The 27,942-nt window shown below is 41.0% G+C and overlaps 1 protein-coding gene across 13 annotated transcripts in view; it reads left to right on the forward strand.

Moving 5' to 3' along the window:
* Catspere2 (cation channel sperm associated auxiliary subunit epsilon 2) overlaps positions 1-27,942 on the forward strand; it is a 189,553-nt gene that overhangs the window by 82,177 nt on the left and 79,434 nt on the right. For 10 of the 13 annotated variants that reach the window (NR_160909.1, XM_030255583.1, XM_017321741.1 and 7 more), the window contains exons 8-9: positions 5,198-5,222; positions 12,124-12,201. Coding sequence is in view for 1 of the 13 variants with exons in the window: in NM_001368822.1 (NP_001355751.1) it covers positions 12,124-12,201 (78 nt within the window). In the remaining 12 variants the exon portion in view is untranslated. Of the gene's footprint in view, positions 1-5,197; positions 5,223-12,123; positions 12,202-12,343; positions 12,538-27,942 lie in introns of those variants that run through there. The other 3 variants (NR_155538.1, NM_001368822.1, XR_001785174.1) reach the window with 2 other exon arrangements.

The following is a 27,942-nucleotide window of genomic DNA, read 5'->3' on the forward strand; positions in this document are numbered from 1 at the left end:
CTCTGGTGAAAAGTCTGGTGTAATTCTGATAGGCCTTCCTTTATATGTTACTTGACCTTTCTCCCTTACTGCTCTTAATATTCTATCTTTATTTAGTGCATTTGTTGTTCTGATTATTATGTGTCGGGAGGAATTTCTTTTCTGGTCCAGTCTATTTGGAGTTCTGTAGACTTCTTGTATGATCATGGGCATCTCTTTCTTTATGTTTGGGAAGTTTTCTTCAATTATTTTGTTGAAGATGTTTGCTGGTCCTTTGAGTTGAAAATCTTCATTCTCATCCACTCCTATTATGCGTAGGTTTGGTCTTCTCATTGTGTCCTGGATTTCCTGGATGTTTTGAGTTAGGATCCTTTTGCATTTTGTATTTTCTTTGACTGTTGTGTTGATGTTCTCTATGGAATCTTCTGCACCTGAGATTCTCTCTTCCATTTCTTGTATTCTGTTGCTGATGCTCGCATCTATGGTTCCAGATCTCTTTCCTAGGGTTTCTATCTCCAGCGTTGCCTCGCTTTGGGTTTTCTTTACTGTGTCTACTTCCCTTTTTAGTTCTAGTATGGTTTTGTTCATTTCCATTACCTGTTTGGATGTGTTTTCCTGTTTTTCTTTAAGGACTTCTACCTGTTTGGCTGTGTTTTCCTGCTTTTCTTTAAGGGCCTGTAACTCTTTAGCAGTGCTCTCCTGTAATTCTTTAAGTGACTTATGAAAGTCCTTCTTGATGTCCTCTATCATCATCATGAAAAATGCTTTTAAATCTGGGTCTAGATTTTCGGTTGTGTTGGGGTGCCCAGGACTAGGTGGGGTGGGAGTGCTGCGTTCTGATGATGGTGAGTGGTCTTGATTTCTGTTAGTAGGATTCTTACGTTTGCCTTTCGCCATCTGGTAATCTCTGAAGCTAGCTGTTATAGTTGTCTCTGTTAAGAGCTTGTACTTCAGGTGACTCTGTTAGCCTCTATAAGCAGACCTGGGAGGGTAGCACTCTCCTTGGTTTCAGTGGGTAGAGTATTCTCTGCAGGCAAGCTCTCTTCTTGCAGGGAAGGTACCCAGATATCTGGTGTTTGAACCTGCCTCCTGGCAGAAGTTGTGTTCCACTCACTAGAGGTCTTAGGATTTCGTGGGGAATCCTGTGTGGGCCCTTGCGGGTGTCAGGCAACTCCGCTGGCCAGGAAGCCTGGGGCTCGAGTGGAGTGGAAGGGGCTTTTGCCCCGGGTCAGGCCCGGGTAGTCTGCTTCCCTATGTACCGCAGTCTCAGGTTCCGTGCGATTGGATTGGGGCCGGCGCTGTGTTCCACTCACCAGAGGTCTTAGGATCCCGTGGGGAATCCTGTGTGGGCCCTTGCGGGTGTCAGGCAACTCCGCTGGCCAGGAAGCCCTGGGCTGGAGTGGAGCGGAAGGGGCTTTTGTCCCGGGTCAGGCCCGGGCAGTCTGCTTCCCTATGTACCGCAGTCTCAGGTTCTGCACGATTCTCATCTATTTTCAAAGTCTCTGTCTTGTATAATAATTCAGTCACTGCTTAACACAAGAACTGATGTCTATAAAAGGAGGAAGCCCTTGATAATACTTGATTAATTGTGTTGTAAAGTTATTCAATAAGTAAAAAAAAATTGGTGAGCATAGGCATGCTTTAGCATCAAGAAGAAGGCAGAATGAATTTTGCGTTTTTTTTTTAATCTATAGTACATCTGTTTTTGTTAGAGGAGACCTTCCTCCCACTTCCATAGTAATATCATTTTATTCATGTGATTTATTTTTACATGTGATAATGCTGTAATCCACACTTCCCTGGCTGCATTAGCAGTCAGCATGTACCATGGGCAGAAGCAATCAGAACACTCACGTGTGTAGTAAGGTATGATTATTGACAGCAGCTTCATTTTCTTCTTCGTGTGATTCTTTAACATCGACTTCTCCAGAGTCTCACTAGGAAGCATGGTTTGAGCCTCTGACACTCATGAAAATGTCAAGGATCTTTTCGTTCTTAGTCACTGGCCATCTTCCATGGGTTCTGAAACCACGGAGCAATTGACAAGGGCAAATTGCAAATAAAAACTCCTGATAGAGCTGTGTTGGGAAATTAAACTTGCCACTGTGACCTTATTGACTGTTTTTTGCTTCTTTTAAAGAGAAGAACTTGAGAGCTACCTGAGAGAAAAATCTATCTCAATGAACTAAGCTCTTGTGTCCCTACCCAAGTTCATATTGTGGTAGTCGGTATGGGGCTCTGGGAACATAATAAGACCCTAAGGATAGAACCCTTATGGATATGATTAGTGCCTTATGATAGAAACTCCCTACTATTCAGAGTGAAACACTATCATCTATGAGCCAGGGCATGGCCTACTCTAGGGCATGAAGCTGAGTGAAGGTGACTCTACTTGGGTAGTGCTTGTCCCAGCCACCAGAGCAATGAGAAATTAAGGATAAAGTCACCATAGGGTGGTTTCATTATAGTGAAAGGAACTAAGATATATTCCAAGAAAACGGGAGGGTCACGTAATGGATTACTGTTCTTACTTATGTACACTGAGCCCCAAGAGCTGACAATAACCAAGACGAACCTCCAACCTCCCTGAGCTAGCTCTGTCTCCTCCACACAGCCAAAAGAGAAGTGCTATCCAGGAAGTAGCCCAGAGACTCTGTACAATCCTTGGTGATGGGTGAACCCTTGCTTTCCTTTAGATCTCACCAAGCGTGCTGCTAGTTTTATGTCAATTTACACAAGCAAGTGTTGTCTGAAAGGAGGGAACCTGAACTGAGAAATGCCTCGGTAGGATCTGGCTGTAGGGCATTTTCTTAGTTATTGATGGTTCAGTGCCCAGTCCACCATGGGCAGTGCCATTCCTGGGCAGGTGTCATGGATTCTATAAGAAACCAGGTTGAAATGGCTGGAGCGATAGCTCATGTTTTTGTACATCATTACTTCTGCTCCCTCTTATTCACAGAGGCCCTTCCTATTGCAAATTTATTTTAAATTCGTCCTTTGCAAGTTTTTGTTGACTAAAATCCATTTAAAGAAAATTTCTGGGGCTGGAGATTTGGCTCAGCAGTTAAAAACACTGACCGCTCCTCCAGAAGTCCTGAGTTCAATTCCCAGAAACTGCATGGTGGCTGACAACCATCTGTAACGGGATCTGGTGCCCTCTTCTGATCTGAAGAGAGCAATGGTTTACTTACATACATAAATAAATATTAGAAAGACAGAAAGATTTCCTTACCTGCCAGATCACAGTATTCTACATTAAGTTTTATATTTTTTTCTATAAAATTCTTAATCTGCACAGAGAGTGGTAGCATACACCTTTAATCCCAGAACTTGAGCGGCAGAGGCAGGTAGATCTCTATGAGTTCAAGGCCAGCCTGGTCTATAGAGTGCTTTCCAGGACAGCCCAAGCTACACAGTGGGGCCCTTTCTCCACACACACTCCCTCCAAACTAAGATCTGCATATGAACAACAATGTCATGTATGTCTCTTTCTGAGTTCACATTTTAATTAGAAAATCTGGCAAGTATGAGCGTAAGTGCCCACTCTTGTCTGGTGGTCACCCTCATCCTTTATTGGGAAACCCATGTTTTTATTTTATTGCTGTTTATCTCTTGGTTTTTGTAGTGCTGGGAATCTAACCTAAGGCCCTTTACAGTCTGCCAGTGAGTTCCACCCTCCAGGGTTTTTAGAGACAAGGTCTTGGTATGTAGTACCATGTGGCTTTGACCTCATGATTCTTCTGCCTTGTGCCCTTAATGGCAGGATTACAGACCAATGCTGCCACACCTTACCCTAGCTACATCCAAACATATTTGTTTTCCTCCCTATAAATCTTTGGAATTGGTTTGTAAAATTCTACAATATTCTTTGTTGGAATTTTATTTTCATTTATTTCATTTTATTTCTGTGGTATTGGGATTGAGCCAGGGATTCATATTTATTAGACAGATACTCTATCACCCAACGGTGCCTGTGCCCCAGGGTTTGTATTGTAATTTATTGTATCTTAATATTTTAATTTACTTGAGGAATATTACCACTCAAGAATAATATAAAATTCTATATTTTTCTTCATTTAATATGTCAATTTTTGTTGATTTTTTTTACTAAGGTAAGTGAATATTATATTAATTTTTCTGACTTTTCATTTCATTTATATTGTAAGTAGTCACACATATCCCCATTATCAATATGGCTTCCCAGAGTGGCATATTTCTTTTAGTTGATAAGCCAACATCAGTGCTTGAGCACCAAAAGTCTAGGGCTTGCATCATCAGTCCAGTCTTGGTACTGTATTTTCCAGGAGCATAGACAAATGCGTAATGGTGGGTCTCCATCATCCTGGTTCCATGTATTCTCACCATCCTAAGGTGCTTGCTTTCCACACGTGCATTCTTCTCTCCTACCTGGCCCACAGAAATCACATTTTAAAAAATTACCTCTTCCTATAGGTTCTCCTTTTCTACAATGATATATAGTTGGAATCTATAATATATAAATGTTTTAGACTGGCTTCCTTTACTTGGTAATATACTTTTAAGATACAAACACCTCGTCCCTCCGTGATGGGGAATGAGTGATAGGCCCTTTGGTCCATAGTCAGCATGATATATAGGGTTTGTTTTTGTTTTACATTTAACATCAAGTTCTTTATATCTGTGTACCAAAATGTAAAGAGAATACCCAAAGGTTTAGAAACAGTGTACCTTGCTTTCTGCCACCTTGGCCCTGTGGAGGCCTGCTGGGAACAGGACTTCTGAAAGGTGAGTACACCTGGAAGGCTGCGGTGCAAAGCCATTTGTCCTGGCTAGGAGGAAGGTCTCTGAGGGCTCTTCATAAAGCTGAAGGTGTTTATGCCCGAGATGAAACTGGATTGCACTTGGCCAAGAGGTGTGCGTATGTTTATCATCAGTGCAGTGACTCCTGGAGGCAAACCAAACACAACCAGAGTGATCCAGTTAACTCTGGCCAGAGAAACAGTGGCGTGGTTTGTGCCACATCCTTAAGCAACCTTCCTGCGAAAGGCCATTGGACACAGAATTTGTCCAATGGGTGATGCTTGTACCCATCCCGGACTTACCTTAATGAGAAGTAAATAAATAAATAATGGATTTTTCTTTTGAAAAAATAAAGAAAAAACATGTCTATTGAAGATATAGCATTCTAGCTAATGTTTCATATGATGTTTACTGAAATGTATTTCCTTTCTCTCCTCAGAGACGTTTATTACAACTTAAGCCAGGTAACGTTTGACAGCTTTGCATCTCTCGAGAATGTTACTACTCCAAGGTCTCTTGTCATTATTTATGTTTCCAGGAATTTCCCCAACGTGTTTTTGCCATAAGTGTCCCTTAGAGTGGCTGTGCTCAAAGTATGTTTGAAGATCCTTTGGGTTGGGAGGAGACCTGGCCAGGGAGGCTCGATCATATATCTATGCAAGGGTGGCTTCCCTTCAATATTCTTCCTAAATAGTAGAAACAGAGAGGATTACTCAAGTGTCTTCTTTTGAAACACTACAGAGATTTGAAAGTATTAGCAGACGTTGGGGTCAGGGGCTGTTTACAAAATACTTTAGCATGTAATATGCTTATCGAAGCTGTATTAATTTATCAGTTAAATGTTCTTGGTTTCATTACATGGTGCATATTGACAAATCTAACCCAGTTAATAGAAAAGCCTTATGGAAGCTAGGCATGGTTAGTACTCTGTTTATTCAGAAGGATGATGCCCAACCATCATAAAACTGAAGGCAGCCTGAAGTACAAAGTAAGATCATATATATATAATTTTAAGTTTTGGAGGCGGAAGATGTAGCTTATTTGGAAGAGCACTTTGCTGGCAAGCACCAAGCCCCCAGGTCACTCCCCAGCATCACATAAATTGGGTGTGGTAGCTGGTCCATGCCTGTAAAGTCAGCACTGCAGGTCCAGAGTTCCAGATTATCTTCAGCTTCACAGTGAGTTCAGTCAACTGATAATGTCAAATGTCATCTAGGACATGGAGCAATCAGTTTTGGGTGGCGTGGCAAGACCCAGTCTAAAAGACTATACCAAAAAAAAAAAAAACAAAGGAGATATTAATTACAGTTATGAAAAGTATATAATGCGTGAAACTCTAATACCTTTTTAAGTCTAAATTTTGCATGCTGGGGACTGATGGCACACACTTTAATCTCAGCACTAGGGAGGGAGAGACTGGTAGATCTCTGAGTTCAAGGCCAGCCTAATCTACAGAGCAAGTTCTGGGACAGCCAGGGCAAGTAGAGCTATGGCAAGCCCAAATTCTACTGAAGAGATTGGGAAGAAAATTTACTAAAATCTTGAAAGGCACCTACAAAAGATGGTGTCTTCTGAGTTCTTCCTGCTTTGAAAACCAGCTGATGCTCATGACGTTTGGCCGATTATGAAAACCTAACCTCAGTCATCTCAGTCTGTGTGCTGGGTGCGTGGCAGGAGCAGCACACCTTCCTACCCTCGCTTTTGTGTTGTCACAGATTGTTTTAAATCATTATAGGAACTTTCTAAAACCTGACACAGTTCTAAAACTTACTGACATGTTCTTTTAAAATATTCAGAAATTTGGAATAAAATAGCAACAAGAAGCCTATACTACCAGTAGAGGCTGCAAAATCCTGGTGACCAATCCCAGAAAGAGAGTCAGTTTATCTCACTTGTCCTCTCACCTCCAAATGTGCACCACGACACATACAACCACCAACTGCACATATCATACACACACACACACACACACACACACACACACACACACACACGCGCGCACACACACGCACAGTAATAAATACAAATTTAAATGTCTAAAAGATTTAAACCAATAATATGCTATGATATGTTAATATTACACATCCCAGGAATCTGTAGTATTACCTAGAATATCATCAAAATAGAAGATACAAAACATCATCACAGTACTTAGGAACGTTTACCAAAATTTTCATAAAGAAAGCCTTCATTCCCATATTTAAGAACCACCACAAGCCAGGCAGTGGTGGCCCATGCTTTTAATCCCAGCACTTGGGAGGCAGAGGCAGGCGGATTTCTGAATTCAAGGCCACACTAGTCTACAGAGTAAGTTCCAGGACAGCCAGGACTATACAGAGAAACCCTGTCTAGAAAAACAAAAGAAAACAAACAAACAACAAAAGCAAATAAGAGAAGCCTACAGCTCAGCTTTCCATAACAAAACAGCCAGAACAGCCAGGAGAAGCTCTCAAAGGTCAGACCACCTCAATATCTAGCTCAGATGTAGCTAAAATAACCACCAGCAATCAGCAAATATTTAAATGCAGTAATAAATTTAATATAATAACTACTGTATCATATTGTGTACACATTTCAAGCACGGAGAGCATTCAGAAGGATATATACTTGGACAAAAGACTAAGACAGTGGGTCATGTATTCTGTAACCAGCAGGTCTTTAACTTGGAAATTAATTAGAAAATGTTAAGGTTCAATTTTGGTTTTGTTTTGTTTTCCTCACTCCCTAGGAAACACAAGCTGGCCTTGGACTTAGCAATCCTCCTGTCTCTACTTCTAGAATTCTGGGACTATGGACGTATACCATTCCAACCAACCTCCACCTTATTTTTCATATGTGGGTGTTTTGCCTGCTGGTATGTATGTGCACCATGCACATGCAGTGCCGGTGGCTGCCAGAAGATGGCGCGCATGCCCCCTAAGTTCTACATGGTTGTAACCCACCAACTGGGTGAATTAAACCTGGCCTCTCTGGAAGAGCAGTTGGTGCTCTTAACCACTAAGCAACCTCTCCAGTCCCCATATTGATGGAGATTTTAAGTACATGTGTTCATGGGTCATGAAGGAAATGAAAGTGAAAATGTAAAGTATTTTAAATGAAATAATGAAGATCTCCAGGCAGGTATAGAAGGACAAGGACAATCCTCCCCATCTTAACAACAACCCAGGGGAAGTTGTGCACAGGAAGTGACAGTGGACCTTGAACACAGGGAGAGACCCTGATATTTTCTCATACGACAGAGCAAAACCACACCAAAACCCACTTCTGTCCAACTGAATGGCACAGGGGGTGAGGGTGGGAGGAGAGAGGGAACGAGCTCTCACATCTTGCTGTGGAAAATTAGAATATGGCGCTAACAAGAAGGTACTGTGTGTGTGTGTGTGTGTGTGTGTGTGTGTGTGTGTGTGTGTGTGTGTGTGTTGTGGGGGTGAGGTGGGGAGTTGCTTCACACCTCGGTGACCTGGGTTTGATCCCCAGAATCAAGTGTCCCAGTTAGCATTGTCACCCAGACCCTGCCTAGACCAGATTGGCTGGATTTTGAAGGAATATTACAAAGCATGTGTTTGCATCAAAAGGAGGAAAGATGTTATCTTTACTGATTCTATAGAAAGGTTTTCAGAATTTAGTCACAGAGGTAATCACTAGTCAGATACCTGTGGACTCATGGGAACTGGATGCTAGAAAAGAGAGGGACTTTTTGTGTGTGTGTGTGGTCGTTGTTGTTGTTGTTGTTGTTGTTGTTGTTGTATTAATTGTTGAGGCCTGGAGAGATGGTTTAGCGGTTAAGAGCATCCTGACTGCTCTTCCAGAGATCCTGAGTTCAATTCCCAGCAACCACATGGTGGCTCTCAATCATCTGTAATGTGGTCTGATGCCCTCTTCTGATGTGTATGATGGTAGCCAATAAAGTCTTGAAAAAAATACGTTTAAAAATATATAATTTGCTTTTGACTGTATAAATAAACTATTCAGGAAAAAAATAAGAAAACAGAAACCCTGTATAGAAACAAAACAAAACAAAACAAAACAATAAACCACCAATTGTATCTGATTCTATTGAAGTACCCTGTATGTCAGATACTAAGAATAAGTTACAAAAGATTTATGGGAACTGATTTCATTTTCTGTTAAAAAACATATGGAAGTGTGTAGGAAAACAGTCATGCTGGTTTACAGATATAAAGAAACATTTGAAGGAATATTACAAAGCATGTGTTTGCATCAAAAGGAGGAAAGATGTTATCTTTACTGATTTATACAAAGGTTTTCAGAATTTACAGTCACAGAGGTAATCACTAGTCAGATACCTGTGTACTCATGGGAACTGGATGCTAGAAAAGAGAGGGACTTTGTGTGTGTGTGTGTGTGTGTATTATGCATTCTGTATTAATGCATGATCATTAATACAGAATGTCGTCATCAGTTCCTTCAAGGTATAAAAAGAATTTTTTGAACACGTGATGGGTCTTTGTATTTGTGATGGTTTGTATGTGCTTGACCCAGTGAGTGGCACTATTAGGAGTGTGGTCTTGATGGAGTAGGCATGTCACTGTGGTCATGGGCTTAAGACCCTCACTCTAGCAGCCTGGAAGTCAGTTTTCCACTAGCAGAAGTTGGTACCAGGCACTGGGGATATTGTTCTGATAGTAATGACAAGGCTTTTCTTTGGAAGAATGTGGGTTTTGGGACTTAGGATTTGGAAAGCAGTGGACTGCTTTAGATGGGGCTTAATGGGCTATCCTAGTAGGACTATGGAAGAGTTTGTTACTGAAGTGATTTGAATTGTGTGGACCTGGCCCAAGAGGTTTCAGTGGAGAATTTCAACATGTGGCCTAGAAACTGTTCTGTGGTGTTTTGGTGAAGAATGTGGCTATTTTTTGCCCTTTGCCCTGAGGCTAAGGTGATGAGATTCAGATTGAAAAAGGAAGTCTCAAAAAATTCCAGTAGAGATTTTGTTCTCTGGTTAAGTCTCATGAAGAGCATTTTGAACAAGCATAGCAAGCTTAGAAAGGAAAGATATAAAATATATGGTTTGAGTGTTAAAGGGGCACCAGGAAGGGAAATGGAGCCAAAACCTATATTCTAGGAGATAGCAGATTAAGAGCTTGGAACTTGGGGAACAGATCCTACCCAGCTACGTCTAGTATTGGTCATGGTAGTACAAGCCTTTATCCCAGGAGATAAAACCAAACAGATCTCTGAATTCAAGGCCAGTCTGGGACAGAGCCAAGTTCTAGGTGAAGAAAAAGTTAAATCCTGGGTTGGTGGATCACACCTTTAATCCCAGTGTTTAGGAGACAGGCATGCAGATCTCTGAGTTCAACATTGATCTACGTTGAGCAAGTTCCAGGACAGAGGAGGAGTTGAAAAACAGAGAACTGGTAATAATGTACTAGAACAAGGGGGCCATGTTCTAGCCCTAGCAAGCAGCAGAACTTGGCAGCCTTGACCAAGTGGCTCTGGATTTAGAGTGAAAAATAGAAGGGACTCCTGGGACAGTTGCTGCTGTTTAGCTAGAGCTAAGAATTTAGCGGTGGTTAAGAAGAGACCAGCATCACTGAGGTGAAATCTTTTGGGAAGTGTTTTCTGAGAGCACAAAGAAGCTGTGTTCCAGAGATAGCCTAGGTTGTACCTCCTGCAGCAGCTGTACTTGGTAATGTGTAAGGATCACCCAGGAGGTACTGGTTTTGAAGGCATGAAGGGGTCATGAAGAGCAGCTGAGGATTGGCACTGTGAGAGGCCATGCAAGGCTGTTGTTGAAGGTGCAGCCTCAGTTGTAGTTGATGGCCCAGGACTGAAGGGGTCATCCAAAGGAGTTGAAGCTTGGTATCATGAAGAAAGCCTATGAGAGTCTATTGGTGAAGCCTAGTTGCAGCAGAAGAACCCAGTGTATTAGATATGCCAGTATCTTGGGTGGATCACAAAGAACAGCAGTGGCAGTGGAGTGGATCAACCTGAGCTTAGAGTGATACAGCGGGCAGAGCTGGAGAAGTGGCGCCAGCCCTTTAGAGGAGCCCAGAAGATCATATGTGGATCCCAGACTTTGAAACAAAAGCTGTAACATCGTAGCTGCCTTGGAGACCCCAAGATTTTCGACATACCAGAGCCATAGGAATGCTGCTAACAGTGGAACCAGCCTAGGAAAAAGCACTTTGTGGCAGGTAACAAAGATGAAAAAGGAGTTGTAGATCTGAAAACTGCTTTGACATAACCCAGAGTTTAGAATTAGTCTATTTTGTTTCCTGTCTTGCTTTGGGGATTACAGTTAAATGATTGGATGAATCTTAGAAGAGACCTTGAACTTTGGACTTTTAACATTGTTGAGACTGCTATAGGCTATGCAGCCTTTGGAAATTGGACTAAATATTTTGCATTGTGTTATATTTAGGTATGGTCCCAAATTTTGTTCAAAATAGAAATGAAAAAATTTTGAACAGACCTATGAGAGCCTGGGAGTGGCATATGATGCTTTGTTTATGCTTGGCCCAGTGAGTGGCACTATTAGGAGGTGTGGCCTTGTTGGAATAGGTGTGTCACTGTGGGTGTGAGCTTAAGATCCTCACCCTAGCATCCTGGAAGTCAGTATTCTCCTAGCAGCCTTCAGATGAAGATATAGAACTCTCAGCTCTGCATGTATCATACTTGCCTAGATGTTGCCATGTTCCCACCTTGATGATAATGTACTCAACCTCTGAACTCATAAGCCAGCCCCAATTACATGTTGTCCTTTAAAGACTTGCGTTGGTCATGGTGTCTGTCAACATAAGTAAAACCCTAGCTAAGACAGCATTGTTCCAGTTTTTAAAACTACAAACACTGCTTTGGTGTTTTAAAATAGAAAATAATGAAAATTTTTTCATTTCTATTTTACTAGTATGCATATTTTACCTATATGAATCTTGAATTGCCAGGTACCATTTCCATGCCTGGCTCCTGTAGAGGCAGGAAAGGACATTGGATCCTTGGGAACTGAAGTTACAGATAGTTGTGAGCCACCATGTAGGTGCTGGGAATTGAACCCAAGTCCCTCTGAAAATCCAGTACTCTTAACCACTTAATTGCTCCAGTACCAATAATGAAAGGAGTATTTTGAGTGGTTTTTGCTATGAAAAAAAGGAAATTAGTATAAAACTGGAGGAATGTGATTACATTTTATTCAAGTATTTTTAATTCTCTGATAATTATATATACATAAATATATTTTGTTTGCACTCAATCTTATCCATCCTTTAACTACTCCAAGATTTACCCTCTAGCCCACACACCCCCAACTTAGTTCTCTCCCCCTCTGTCCATCCCTCCCTCTCTTCCTCTCTCTTATAATCCACAGAGTTCAATTTGTTCCTTTCATATTTTCTCTTATAGATTGTCACCATATGGGTGTATGATCCAGAAAGTGCCAGCACTGAAGAGCTGATATGGACCGCAAAGAAACCTTCACTGGTAAGTACCAATATCATAATTCCTTGGAGCACACAGGCTGCCAGTCTTTTTCTGAGGACTGAGTTTACGCTATAATCAATTGATAGTATTTTAAGTTTACTGAAGCCAGTGTAAAACCCCTTTGTCCCTTTGTTCCATTTAGTCATCATAGGTATTTTGAACTGCTCTTGATCTCTGCAATTATATACCTCTCCACTGAGCATTCTTCTGATCATTGGTGAAGAGATGGATCCTTTGTGTGCTTTAAGGATGTCCTGCGAGTATCTCCATTGAAGCCATGCCTCCAAAACATAGCTAGGGTAAAACAGCAAATAAGCCAGTCCTTTCTTATATTCATTACAAATTTACTGCTTTGAAGATTTGAGTTCTGCATTCTGTTTCAATGTTAACAGAGAAATATCAGTGTAGATAGTTGCTCTCATGAGCCTGTTGCTACCTTAGTGACTTGTCAGGAACTCTCTGATGTAGGATGTGTGAGTGTGTATACACAAGATATGTTGGGGTGGAGGCATGCCAGGGTATGTGTGTAGAGGCCTGGAGACAGCTTAGTGCACTTGGTCCTCTTTCTCCTTACTCCTGTATTTGAATTCCAGGGATTGAACTTTGGTTGCCAGGCTACAGAGGTTTATTTTGAATGGCCCCAGGCATCGGTCCTTAGCTTTTTCTGATCCTGTCGAAGTCATTCATTGGCCCAGTTATCTCTTAATTTGGTTGTTTAACAAAACTCCTATTTCACATTCAAAGCTTCCTACTATTTAAAACTGTATTCATATTTGTGTTCTAAATGAGCATGGTATCCATATTAAAATAGAAAACTAGTGGGGTATGTTTTTGTTTCTTGGTTAACAAGTAAGATGGAAATATGAAAATATCTAACTATTTGTCTGCCCTTAAAATACAGGCACTTAATGTGAAACTTTGGAGAGTTAAAAATGCAAGGCTTATATTATTTTCTTACCTTCCATTAATTTGTTAAATAAGTTTTACTTTTAAAATAGTTTACATTTACACTATTATTGCTGAGATGGTTCCTCTTTTATTATCTTATACTTGAATATTGGTCACCAGTTAGGAACTATGGATACATTGATCCTAAGGCGTATATTGTCTTACCTCAGTTTTCTCCAATCCTTTCTCCTGTGTTTGCTAATCCTATTGTGGTAGCACTTTACATTTGGTTGTCCAGTTTCCAAGTTGTAAGTTGCTACATGTTTTCTGTGACTTGGACAAGTTTGAAGATTCCCAGGCACATATTTTGCAGAATGTCAATAAACAGATTTTTCTCATGAGACTGGAGTTAGATGTCTCAAGGAGAAATACCACAAAGGTACAGAGCATTTGCCAACATATCACGCTGAGGGTCTGTCCTTTCATTGTGGCCTAGCAATGTGTGTGTGTGTGTGTGTGTGTGTATGCAATGCTAGGCACAGCTCACATGTGGCCATCAGAGGACAATTTCTTGTCTATCATCTGTGTCCCAGGGATTAAACTCAGGTCATCAGGTTTAGGGGGCAAGTTCCTTTATCCATGAAGCCATTTCTTGTGTTCACACTCCACTTACTTTTTTGTTTTTTTTAAATGTGTTTTTCCTGCGTATATGTCTGTGTGATGGTGTCAGATAGATGCCCTGGAACTGGAGTTACAGACAGTGGTGAGCTGCCATGTGGATCCTGGGAACTGAATCTAGATCCTCTAAAAAAGCAGTCAGTGCTCTTAACTTCTGAGCCATCTCTCCAGCCCACACTCAAGTTCTAAAAGCAGTTTATATAATATAATTTTGTAAAGCTTTTTTCTGTGTGGAAGATTTCCGTGTTACTCTGACCTATTTATTTGCTCACTGCTTTGTTTACATCAGTGTAGATTTGTGTACTTATTACATGTGATGGGTCACAGCACAATGCTGCCATTCTCTGGAACCCGTTCATTAGACCTATGCATCCCCCTTGACATATTTTCAACATTGGTTTGCCTAGGTCTGATTTTAACCCTTGCAGTGGTTTGAATAAGCTTGGTCCAGGGAGTGGCACTATTTAGGAGCTGTGGCCTTGTTGGAGGAAGTGTGTCAGTGTAGGGGTGTCCAGTGAGACCCTCCTCCTAACTGTGTGGGAGCCAGTCTGTCCCTGGCTTTGTTTGGAGGAAGAGGTAGAACTTTCTACTCTTTCTCCAGCACTGTGCCCACCTGAGCACTGCCTTAGTGCTATGATGATAATGGACTACACCCTCTGAAATGTGTAAACCAGCCCTAATTAAATGTTGTCCCTTTTAAGAGTTGTCCTGTTTCCACGATCTGTCCATTGATGAAAGTGGTGTGTTGAGGTCTCCCACTATTATTGTGTGAGGTGCAATGTGTGCTTTGAGCTTTACTAAAGTATCTTTAATTTATGTGGCTGCCCTTTCATTTGGAGCATAGATATTCAGAATTGAGAGTTCCTCTTGGAGGATTTTACCTTTGATGAGTATAAAGTGTCCCTCCTTGTCTTTTTTTTATAACTTTGGGTTGGAAGTCAATTTTATTCGATATTAGAATGGCTACTACAGCTTGTTTTTTCAGATCATTTGCTTGGAAAATTGTTTTCCAGCCTTTCACTCTGAGATAGTGTCTGTCCTTTTCCTTGAGATGGGTTTCCTGTAAGCAGCAGAATGTTGGGTCCTGTTTGTGTAGCCAGTCTGTTAGTCTATGGGTTTAGTGCAGAGTTCTATCAGACCTTCAAAGAAGATCTAATTCCAGTTCTGCACAAACTATTTCACAAGATAGAAGTAGAAGGTACTCTACCCAACTCATTTTATGAAGCCACTATTACTCTGATACCTAAACCACAGAAAGATCCAACAAAGATAGAGAACTTCAGACCAATTTCTCTTATGAATATCGATGCAAAAATCCTTAATAAAATTCTCACTAACCGAATCCAAGAACACATTAAAGAAATCATCCATCCTGACCAAGTAGGTTTTATTCCAGGGATGCAGGGATGGTTTAATAAACGAAAATCCATCAATGTAATCCATTATATAAACAAACTCAAAGACAAAAACCACATGATCATCTCGTTAGATGCAGAAAAAGCATTTGACAAGATCCAACACCCATTCATGATAAAAGTTTTGGAAAGATCAGGAATTCAAGGCCCATACCTAAACATGATAAAAGCAATCTACAGCAAACCAGTAGCCAACATCAAAGTAAATGGAGAGAAGCTGGAAGCAATCCCACTAAAATCAGGGACTAGACAAGGCTGCCCACTTTCTCCCTACCTTTTCAACATAGTACTTGAAGTATTAGCCAGAGCAATTCGACAACGAAAGGAGATCAAGGGGATACAAATTGGAAAAGAGGAAGTCAAAATATCACTTTTTGCAGATGATATGATAGTATATATAAGTGACCCTAAAAATTCTACCAGAGAACTCCTAAACCTGATAAAAAGCTTCGGTGAAGTAGCTGGATATAAAATTAACTCAAGCAAGTCAATGGCCTTTCTCTATACAAAGAATAAACAGGCTGAGAAAGAAATTAGGGAAACAACACCCTTCTCAATAGTCACAAATAATATAAAATATCTTGGCGTGACTCTAACTAAGGAGGTGAAAGATCTGTATGATAAAAACTTCAAATCTCTGAAGAAAGAAATTAAAGAAGATCTCAGAAGATGGAAAGATCTCCCATGCTCATGGATTGGCAGGATCAACATTGTAAAAATGGCTATCTTGCCAAAAGCAATCTACAGATTCAATGCAATCCCCATCAAAATTCCAACTCAATTCTTCAACGAATTGGAAGGAGCAATTTGCAAATTTGTCTGGAATAACAAAAAACCTAGGATAGCAAAAAGTCTTCTCAAGGATAAAAGAACTTCTGGCGGAATCACCATGCCAGACCTAAAGCTTTACTACAGAGCAATTGTGATAAAAACTGCATGGTACTGGTATAGAGACAGACAAGTAGACCAATGGAATAGAATTGAAGATCCAGAAATGAACCCACACACCTATGGTCACTTGATCTTCGACAAGGGAGCTAAAACCATCCAGTGGAAGAAAGACAGCATTTTCAACAATTGGTGCTGGCACAACTGGTTGTTATCGTGTAGAAGAATGCGAATCGATCCATACTTATCTCCTTGTACTAAGGTCAAATCTAAGTGGATCAAGGAACTTCACATAAAACCAGAGACACTGAAACTTATAGAGGAGAAAGTGGGGAAAAGCCTTGAAGATATGGGCACAGGGGAAAAATTCCTGAACAGAACAGCAATGGCTTGTGCTGTAAGATCGAGAATCGACAAATGGGACCTAATGAAACTCCAAAGTTTCTGCAAGGCAAAAGACACCGTCAATAAGACAAAAAGACCACCAACAGATTGGGAAAGGATCTTTACCTATCCTAAATCAGATAGGGGACTAATATCCAACATATATAAAGAACTCAAGAAGGTGGACTTCAGAAAATCAAATAACCCCATTAAAAAATGGGGCTCAGAACTGAACAAAGAATTCTCACCTGAGGAATACCGAATGGCAGAGAAGCACTTGAAAAAATGTTCAACATCCTTAATCATCAGGGAAATGCAAATCAAAACAACCCTGAGATTCCACCTCACACCAGTCAGAATGGCTAAGATCAAAAATTCAGGTGACAGCAGATGCTGGCGAGGATGTGGAGAAAGAGGAACACTCCTCCATTGTTGGTGGGAGTGCAGGCTTGTACAACCACTCTGGAAATCAGTCTGGCGGTTCCTCAGAAAACTGGACATAGTACTACCGGAGGATCCAGCAATACCTCTCCTGGGCATATATCCAGAAGATGCCCCAACAGGTAAGAAGGACACATGCTCCACTATGTTCATAGCAGCCTTATTTATAATAGCCAGAAGCTGGAAAGAACCTAGATGCCCCTCAACAGAGGAATGGATACAGAAAATGTGGTACATCTACACAATGGAGTACTACTCAGCTATTAAAAAGAATGAATTTATGAAATTCCTAGCCAAATGGATGGACCTGGAGGGCATCATCCTGAGTGAGGTAACACATTCACAAAGAAACTCACACAATATGTATTCACTGATAAGTGGATATTAGCCCCAAACCTAGGATACCCAAGATATAAGATATAATTTGCTAAACACATGAAACTCAAGGAGAATGAAGACTGAAGTGTGGACACTATGCCCCTCCTTAGATTTGGGAACAAAACACCCATGGAAGGAGTTACAGAGACGGAGTTTGGAGCTGAGATGAAAGGATGGACCATGTAGAGACTGCCATAGCCAGGGATCCACCCCATAATCAGCATCCAAACGCTGACACCATTGCATACACTAGCAAGATTTTATTGAAAGGACGCAGATGTAGCTGTCTCTTGTGAGACTATGCCGGGGCCCAGCAAACACAGAAGTGGATGCTCACAGTCAGCTAATGGATGGATCATAGGGCTCCCAATGGAGGAGCTAGAGAAAGTAGCCAAGGAGCTAAAGGGATCTGCAACCCTATAGGTGGAACAACATTATGAGCTAACCAGTACCCCGGAGCTCTTGACTCTAGCTGCATATATATCAAAAGATGGCCTAGTCGGCCATCACTGGAAAGAGAGGCCCATTGGACTTGCAAACTTTATATGCCCCAGTACAGGGGAATTCCAGGGCCAAAAAGGGGGAGTGGGTGGGCAGGGGAGTGGGGGCGGGTGGATATGGGGGACTTTTGGTATAGCATTGGAAATGTAAATGAGTTAAATACCTAATAAAAAATGGAAAAAAAAAAAAAAAAAAGAAGTAGAAGGTACTCTACCCAACTCATTTTATGAAGCCACTATTACTCTGATACCTAAACCACAGAAAGATCCAACAAAGATAGAGAACTTCAGACCAATTTCTCTTATGAATATCGATGCAAAAATCCTTAATAAAATTCTCGCTAACCGAATCCAAGAACACATTAAAGAAATCATCCATCCTGACCAAGTAGGTTTTATTCCAGGGATGCAGGGATGGTTTAATAAACGAAAATCCATCAATGTAATCCATTATATAAACAAACTCAAAGACAAAAACCACATGATCATCTCGTTAGATGCAGAAAAAGCATTTGACAAGATCCAACACCCATTCATGATAAAAGTTTTGGAAAGATCAGGAATTCAAGGCCCATACCTAAACATAATAAAAGCAATCTACAGCAAACCAGTAGCCAACATCAAAGTAAATGGAGAGAAGCTGGAAGCAATCCCACTAAAATCAGGGACTAGACAAGGCTGCCCACTTTCTCCCTACCTTTTCAACATGGTACTTGAAGTATTAGCCAGAGCAATTCGACAACAAAAGGAGATCAAGGGGATACAAATTGGAAAAGAGGAAGTCAAAATATCACTTTTTGCAGGTGATATGATAGTATATATAAGTGACCCTAAAAATTCCACCAGAGAACTCCTAAACCTGATAAACAGCTTTGGTGAAGTAGCTGGATATAAAATTAACTCAAACAAGTCAATGGCCTTTCTCTATACAAAGAATAAACAGGCTGAGAAAGAAATTAGGGAAACAACACCCTTCTCAATAGTCACAAATAATATAAAATATCTCGGCGTGACTCTAACTAAGGAAGTAAAAGATCTGTATGATAAAAACTTCAAGTCTCTGAAGAAAGAAATTAAAGAAGATCTCAGAAGATGGAAAGATCTCCCATGCTCATGGATTGGCAGGATCAACATTGTAAAAATGGCTATCTTGCCAAAAGCAATCTACAGATTCAATGCAATCCCCATCAAAATTCCAACTCAATTCTTCAACGAATTAGAAGGAGCAATTTGCAAATTCATCTGGAATAACAAAAAACCTAGGATAGTAAAAACTCTTCTCAAGGATAAAAGAACCTCTGGTGGAATCACCATGCCTGACCTAAAGCTTTACTACAGGGCAATTGTGATAAAAACTGCATGGTACTGGTATAGAGACAGACAAGTAGACCAATGGAATAGAATTGAAGACCCAGAAATGAACCCACACACCTATGGTCACTTGATCTTTGACAAGGGAGCTAAAACCATCCAGTGGAAGAAAGACAGCATTTTCAACAAATGGTGCTGTCACAACTGGTTGTTATCATGTAGAAGAATGCGAATCGATCCATACTTATCTCCTTGTACTAAGGTCAAATCTAAGTGGATCAAGGAACTTCACATAAAACCAGAGACACTGAAACTTATAGAGGAGAAAGTGGGGAAAAGCCTTGAAGATATGGGTACAGGGGAAAAATTCCTGAACAGAACAGCAATGGCTTGCTCTGTAAGATCGAGAATTGACAAATGGGACCTAATGAAACTCCAAAGTTTCTGCAAGGCAAAAGACACCGTCAATAAGACAAAAAGACCACCAACAGATTGGGAAAGGATCTTTACCTATCCTAAATCAGATAGGGGACTAATATCCAACATATATAAAGAACTCAAGAAGGTGGACTTCAGAAAATCAAATAACCCCATTAAAAAATGGGGCTCAGAACTGAACAAAGAATTCTCACCTGAGGAATACCGAATGGCAGAGAAGCACCTGAAAAAATGCTCAACATCCTTAATCATCAGGGAAATGCAAATCAAAACAACCCTGAGATTCCACCTCACACCAGTCAGAATGGCTAAGATCAAAAATTCAGGTGACAGCAGATGCTGGCGTGGATGTGGAGAAAGAGGAACACTCCTCCATTGTTGGTGGGATTGCAGGCTTGTACAACCACTATGGAAATCAGTCTGGCGGTTCCTCAGAAAACTGGATATAGTACTACCGGAGGATCCAGCAATACCTCTCCTGGGCATATATCCAGAAGATGCCCCAACTGGTAAGAAGGACACATGCTCCACTATGTTCATAGCAGCCTTATTTATAATAGCCAGAAGCTGGAAGGAACCCAGATGCCCCTCAACAGAGGAATGGATACAGAAAATGTGGTACATCTACACAATGGAGTACTACTCAGCTATTAAAAAGAATGAATTTATGAAATTCCTAGCCAAATGGATCGACCTGGAGGGCATCATCCTGAGTGAGGTAACACATTCACAAAGGAACTCACACAATATGTACTCACTGATAAGTGGATATTAGCCCAAAACCTAAGATACCCAAGATATAAGATACAATTTCCTAAACACATGAAACTCAAGAAAAATGAAGACTGAAGTGTGAACACTATGCCCCTCCTTAGAAGAGGGAACAAAACACCCTTGGAAGGAGTTACAGAGACAAAGTTTGGAGCTGAGATAAAAGGATGGACCATGTAGACACTAGCATATCCGGGGATCCATCCCATAATCAGCTTCCAAATGCTGACACCATTGCATACACTAGCAAGATTATGCTGAAAGGACCCTGATATAGCTGTCTCTTGTCAGAGTATGCCTGGGCCTAGCAAACATAGAAGTGGATGCTCACAGTCGGCTATTGGATGGATCACATGGCCCCCAATGAAGGAGCTAGAGAAAGTACCAAAGAAGCTAAAGGGATCTGCAACCCTATAGGTGGAACAACATTATGAACTAACCAGTACCCCGGAGCTCTTGACTCTAGCTGCATATGCATCAAAAGATGGCCTAGTCGGCCATCACTGGAAAGAGAGGCCCATTGGACACGCAAACTTTATATGCCCCAGTACAGGGGAACGCCAGGGCCATAAAAGGGGAGTGGGTGGGTAGGGGAGAGGGGGTGGGTGGCTATGGGGGACTTTTGGTATTGCATTGCAAATGTAAATGAGCGAAATACCTAATAAAAAATGGAAAAAAAAAAAAAAAAAGAGTTGTCCTGGTCATGGCGTCTTTTCACAGCAATGGAAACCCTAACTAACACAACCCTTTTTTTCTACACGTTGGCACTCCGAATTGCTCAAGTCTATCTTTTGTATGATGAATCAAGATGGGCTGGTAAGTGCCTGTGTTGATATTTAGTGGCTGTGGAGTTTGTGTAAGAATGGTCCTCATAGGATTATACATTTGAATGCTTAGTCATCAGGGAGTGGCACTACTTGAGAAAAATTAGGAGATGTGCCCATGTTGGAATAGGTGTTGCCTTGTTAGAACTGTGTCACTGGAGGTAAGCTTTAAGGTTTCAAAAGCCCACCACAGGCCCAGTGTCTCTCTTCCTGCTGCCTCTGGGACTCTGGATGTAGAGCACTCAGCAACTGCTTCAGCATCATGTCTGCCTATGAGCAACCATGCTCCCTGTGATGAAAATGGAGTAAACACCTGAAACTGTAAGGAAGCCCCAACTAAATGCTGTCTTTTACAAGAGTTGTCCTTGTTGTGGTGTGTCTTCACAGAAACAGAACAGTGACCAAGGAAGAAGTAGGTACCAGGGAGTTGAGTTGTACTGTGATAGGCATGAAGATGCTGTTTGTTGGAAAACGTACACTTTGGGACTGCACTTTGGACTAGAGAAGCATTTGAATGTTTTAAGCTGGGCTTAACAAGCCACAATTGTTAGGAATGTAAAAGGCAGGGGTGCTGAGACCAATGTAGGTTATGATGGCCTTGCTCAAGATATTTGAGAGGAGACAAATACTAGTAAGTGGCCAAGAGACCACTCTTGTACTATTTGGTGAAGTTTGTGGATGCCTCTTGTCCCTTCCTGAAAATTCTGCCTGGGGATAAATGGAGGAGTTTTAAATTAATGGTGTTGGCAGAGGAGTTTTTGAGATACCCTAGCATTAACTCCTGTCATGTGGTTATTACTGGTAAGTCTTATGCAGATATATAATGAAAAAGAGCAAGCTGTGCAAGGAAAAATACAAAATGTATCGTTTGAGAAGGGAAGGAACACCAGGAAGTGTAATTGAGCTTAAATCCAGTGTTCAAGGAGGCAAAAATATTAAAGAGAGCATCACGCTAATTGGAATAATGGAGACCTTAGGCTAAGACCCCACCCAGCCAAGCTTCCATCTTCGAAAAGAAATTAAAGAAATTTAGTGAAAGAGAAACCAGCAACAATAGAAAGGTAATACAGATATGGTTGGATTTAGAAGCCGTGTTCTAGCCCTACGAAGCAGCGGAGCTTGGCAGCTTATGTGTGTGGTTCTTGATTTAGGGTCAAGGATATAGGAAATGGATTTTAGAGTCTCCGTCCATAGTTAATGAAAGCTGCTGAGGCCAGACATGTGTCAAGGATGTCCCTGCAAGGAGGCCTAGAGAGTCACTTGCATGAAACTGTAAGGGTGAGGCCTGGATTGTTGTTAGAGACCCCAAGACTTTGGAGATGCCAGGGTTATTGGGCAAAGGACAGCTGCTGCATACAGGAAGTGGAACCAGCCCAAGACAGAAGAGTGTTCCACTTGACATAGCTGGAGGGAGTTAAAATACTTAAGAGCTCTTTGACCTCAGCTATGGAGATATGGAGGATTTGGAGTTTTCCCAGCTAGTTTTTATCTTGTTTTGCTCAAGTACTCCCTCACTATTTCTCCCCATGTAGAATGATAATTTATATTTTGTGCTGTTTAATGTTGAAAGTATGTGATCTGGTTTTTTTTCTTTTTTTTATTAGGTATTTTCCTCGTTTACATTTTCAATGCTATCCCAAAGGTACCCCATACCCACCCACCCCCAGTCCCCTACCCACCCACTCCCCCTTTTTGGCCCTGGCATTCCCCTGTACTTGGGCATATAAAGTTTGCAAGTCCAATGGGCCTCTCTTTGCAGTAATGGCTGACTAGGCCATCTTTTGATACATATGCAGCTAAAGACAAGAGCTCCCGGGTACTGGATAGTTCATAATGTTGTTCCACCTATAGGGTTGCAGTTCCCTTTAGCTCCTAGGTTAACTTCTCTAGCTCCTCCATTGGGGGCCGTGTGACCCATCCAATAGCTGACTGTGATCATCCACTTCTGTGTTTGCTAGGCCCCGGCATAGTCTCACAAGAGAGAGCTATATCTGGGTCCTTTCAGCAAAATCTTGCTAGTGTATGCAATGGTGTCAGCATTTGGAAGCTGATTATGGGATGGATCCCTGCATATGGCAATCATTAGATGGTCCATCCTTTCGTCACAGCTCCAAATTTTGTCTCTGTAATTCCTTCCGTGGGTTTTTTGTTCCCATTTCTAAGAAAGGGTAAAGTGTCCACACTTTGGTCTTCGTTCTTCTTGAATTTCATGCGTTTGGCAAGTTGTATCTTATATCTTATATCTTGGGTATCCTAAGTTTCTGGGCTAATATCCACTTATCAGTGAGTACATATTGTGCGAGTTCCTTTGTGATTGGGTTACTTCACTCAGGATGATGCCCTCCAGGTCCATCCATTTGCCTAGGAATTTCATAAAATTTTTTTAATAGCTGAGTAGTATTCCATTGTGTAAATGTACCACATTTTCTGTATCCATTCCTCTGTTGAGGGGCACCTGGGTTCTTTCCAGCTTCTGGCTATTATAAATAAGGCTGCTATGAACATAGTGGAGCATATTTCCTTCTTACCAGTTGGGACATCTTTCTAATTCGTTGAAGAATTGAGTTAGAATTTTGATGGGGATTGCATTTAATCTGTAGATTGCTTTTGGCAAGATAGCCATTTTTACAATGTTGATCCTGCCAATCCATGAGCATGGGAGATCTTTCCATCTTCTGAGATCTTCTTTAATTTCTTTCTTCAGAGACTTGAAGTTCTTATCATACAGATCTTTCACTTCCTTAGTTAGAGTCACGCCAAGGTATTTTATATTATTTGTGACTATTGTGAAGGGTGTTGTTTCCCTAATTTCTTTCTCAGCCTGTTTATCCTTTGTGTACAGAAAGGCCATTGACTTGTTTGAGTTAATTTTATATCCAGCTAGTTGATTGAAGCTGTTTATCAGGCGTAGGAGTTCTCTGGTGGAATTTTTAGGGTCACTTATATATACTATCATATCATCTGCAAAAAGTGATGTTTTGACTACTTCCTTTCCAATTTTAATCCCCTTGATCTCCTTTTGTTGTCTAATTGCTCTGGCTAGGACTTCAAGTACAATGTTGAATAGGTAGGGCGAGAGTGGACAGCCTTGTCTAGTCCCTGATTTTAGTGGGATTGCTTCCAGCTTCTCTCCATTTACTTTGATGTTGGCTAGTGGTTTGCTGTAGATTGCTTTTATCATGTTTAGGTATGGGCCTTGAATTCCTGATCTTTCCAAGACTTTTATCATGAATGGGTGGTGGATTTTGTCAAATGCTTTTTCTGCATCTAACGAGATGATCATGTGGTTTTTGTCTTTGAGTTTGTTTATATACTGGATTACGTTGATGGATTTCCGTATATTGAACCATCCCTGCATCCCTGGGATGAAACCTACTTGGTCAGGATGGATGATTGTTTTGATGTGTTCTTGGATTCGGTTAGCAAGAACTTTATTGAGGATTTTTGCATCGATATTCATAAGGGAAATTGGTCTGAAGTTCTCTATCTTTGTTGGGTCTTTTTGTGGTTTAGGTATCAGAGTAATTGTGGCTTCATAGAATGAGTTGGGTAGAGTACCTTCTACTTTTATTTTGTGGAATAGTTTGTGAAGAACAGGAATTAGGTCTTCTTTGAAGGTCTGGTAGAACTCTGCACTAAACCCGTCTGGTCCTGGGCTTTTTTTGGCTGGGAGACTATTAATGACTGCTTCTATTTCTTTAGGGGATATAGGACTGTTGAGATCATTAACCTGATCTTGATTTAGCTTTGGTACCTGGTATCTGTCTAGAAACTTGTCCATTTCATCCAGGTTTTCCAGTTTTGTTGAGTATAGCCTTTTGTAGAAGGATCTGATGGTGTTTTGGATTTCTTCAGGATCTGTTGTTATGTCTCCCTTTTCATTTCTGATTTTGTTAATTAGGATGCTTTCCCTGTGTCCTCTAGTGAGTCTGGCTAAGGGTTTATCTATGTTGTTGATTTTCTCAAAGAACCAGCTCTTTGATTGGTTGATTCTTTGAATAGTTCTTCTTGTTTCCACTTGGTTGATTTCACCCCTGAGTTTGATTATTTCCTGCCTTCTACTCCTCTTGGGTGAATGTGCTTCCTTTTCTTCTAGACCTTTTAGGTGTGTTGTCAAGCTGTTAATGTGTGCTCTCTCTAGTTTCTTTTTGGAGGCACTCAGAGCTATGAGTTTTCCTCTTAGGAATGCTTTCATTGTGTCCCATAAGTTTGGGAATGTTGTGCCTTTATTTTCATTAAACTCCAAAAAGTCCTTAATTTGTTTCTTTATTCCTTCCTTGACCGAGGTATCATTGAGAAGAGTGTTGTTCAGTTTCCACATGAATGTTGGCTTTCTATTATTTACTTTGTTATTGAAGATCAGCCTTAGTCCATGGTGATCTGATAGGATGCATGGGACAATTTCAATATTTTTGTATATGTTGAGGCTTGTTTTGTGACCAATTATGTGGTCAATTTTAGAGAAGGTACCATGAGGTGCTGAGAAAAAGGTATATCCTTTTCTTTTAGGATAAAATGTTCTTTAGATATCTGTTAAGTCCATTTGTTTCATCACTTCTGTTAGTTTCACTGTGTCCCTGTTTAGTTTCTGATTCCATGATCTGTTCATTGGTGAAAGTGATGTGTTGAAGTCTCCCACTATTATTGTGTGAGGTGCAATGTGTGCTTTGAGCTTTACTAAAGTTTCTTTAATGAATGTGGCTGCCCTTGTATTTGGAGCATAGATATTCAGAATTGAGAGTTCCTCTTGGAGGATTTTACCTTTGATGAGAATGAAGTGCCCCTCCTTGTCTTTTTTGATGACTTTGGGTTGGAAGTCAATCTTATCAGATATTAGGATGGCTACTCCAGCTTGTTTCTTCATACCATTTGCTTGGAAAATTGTTTTCCAGCCTTTCATTCTGAGGTAGTGTCTATCTTTTTCTCTGAGATGAGTTTCCTGTAAGGAGCAAAATGTTGGGTCTTGTTTGTGTAGCTAATTTGTTAGTCTATGTCTTTTTATTGGGGAGTTGAGTCCCTTGATATTAAGAGATATTAAGGAAAAGTAATTGTTGCTTCCTGTTATTTTTGTTGTTAAAGTTAGCATTCTGTTCTTGTGGCTGTCTTCTTTTAGCTTTGTTGAGGGATTATCTTCTTGTTTTTTCTGGGGCGTGGTTCCCATCCTTGTATTGGTGTTTTTCTGTTATTATCCTTTGAAGGGCTGGATTCGTGGAGAGATAATGGGTGAATTTAGTTTTGTCGTGGAATACTTTGGTTTCTCCATCTATGGTAATTGAGAGTTTGGCTGGTTATAGTAGCCTGGGCTGGCATTTATGTTCTCTTAGTGTCTGTATAACATCTGTCCAGGCTCTTTTGGCTTTCATAGTCTCTGATGAAAAATCTGGTGTAATTCTGATAGGCTTGCCTTTATATGTTACTTGACCTTTTTCCCTTACTGCTTTTAGTATTCTATCTTTATTTAGTGCATTTGGTGTTCAGATTATTATGTGTTTGGAGGAATTTCTTTTCTGGTCCAGTCTATTTGGAGTTCTGTAGGCTTCTTGTATGTTCATGGGCATTTCTTTAGATTTGGGAAGTTTTCTTCAATAATTTTGTTGAAGATACTTGCTGGTCCTTTGAGTTGAAAATCTTCATTCTCATCCACTCCTATTATTCGTAGGTTTGGTCTTCTCATTGTGTCCTGGATTTCCTGGATGTTTTGAGTTAGGATCTTTTTGCATTTTCCATTTTCTTTGATTGTTGTGCCGTTGTTCTCTATGGAATCTTCTGCACCTGAGATTCTCTTTTCCATCTCTTGTATTCTGTTGCTGATGCTGGCATCTATGGTTCCAGATTTCTTTCCTAGGGTTTCTATCTTCAGCGTTGCCTCACTTTGGGTTTTCTTTATTGTGTCTACTTCCCTTTTTAGGTCTAGTATGGTTTTGTTCATTTCCATCACCTGTTTGGATGTGTTTTTCTGTTTTTCTATAAGGACTTCTACCTGTTTGATTGTGTTTTCCTGTTTTTCTTTAAGGACTTGTAACTCTTTAGCAGTGTTCTCCTGTATTTCTTTAAGTGAGTTATTAAATTCCTTCTTTATGTCCTCTACCATCATCATGAGATATGCTTTTAAATCCAGGCCTACCTTTTCAGGTGTGTTAGGGTGCCCTGGACTGGGCGAAGTGGGTGTTCTGGGTTCTGATGATGGTGAGTGATCCTGGTTTCTTACGTTTAGTAGGATTCTTACGTTTACCTTTTGCCATCTGGCAATCTCTGGAGTTAGTTGTTATAGTTGTCTTTGTTTAGAGATTGTTCCTCTGGTGATTTTGTTACCCTCTATCAGCAGACGTGGGAGACTAGCTCTCTCCTCTGAGTTTCAGTCAGAGCAGTCTCTGCAGGCAAGCTCTCCTCTTTCAGGGAAGGTGCACAGTTATCTGGTGTTTGGACCTCCTCCTGGCTGAAAATGAAGGCCGAAAACAGGATCTTTCCCAGAAGCTGTGTTGCTTTTGGCCAGGAAGGTGGCCAGTTGTCTGGAGCCGAAGATGGCGCCGCCTCAGAAGCTCTCTGGTCTCGCCTGTCCCAGAAACTGCTGGCCTCTGTATTCCACACCCTCACCCGTGCAGCCTGCCCTCCGCAGAGTCCCGGAACCAAGGTGGCTTCCGCGGAGCCTGAGGCAGAAACCTCTCGGGCCAGGCGGACCCCTGTGCTCTCACCAGGAATGTGGCTGGTTGTCTGGAGCCAAAGATGGCGCCGCCTCAGAAGCTCGATCTGCTTTTTTATTTTGATTTTTATAGCCCTTACTGTTAAGAGGTTGCCATGAGTCTAAGAAGAGACTTTGAACTTTGG

The sequence above is a fragment of the Mus musculus genome, chromosome 1 (genome assembly GCF_000001635.26).
Source record: "Mus musculus strain C57BL/6J chromosome 1, GRCm38.p6 C57BL/6J".
Taxonomy (NCBI): domain Eukaryota; kingdom Metazoa; phylum Chordata; class Mammalia; order Rodentia; family Muridae; genus Mus; species Mus musculus.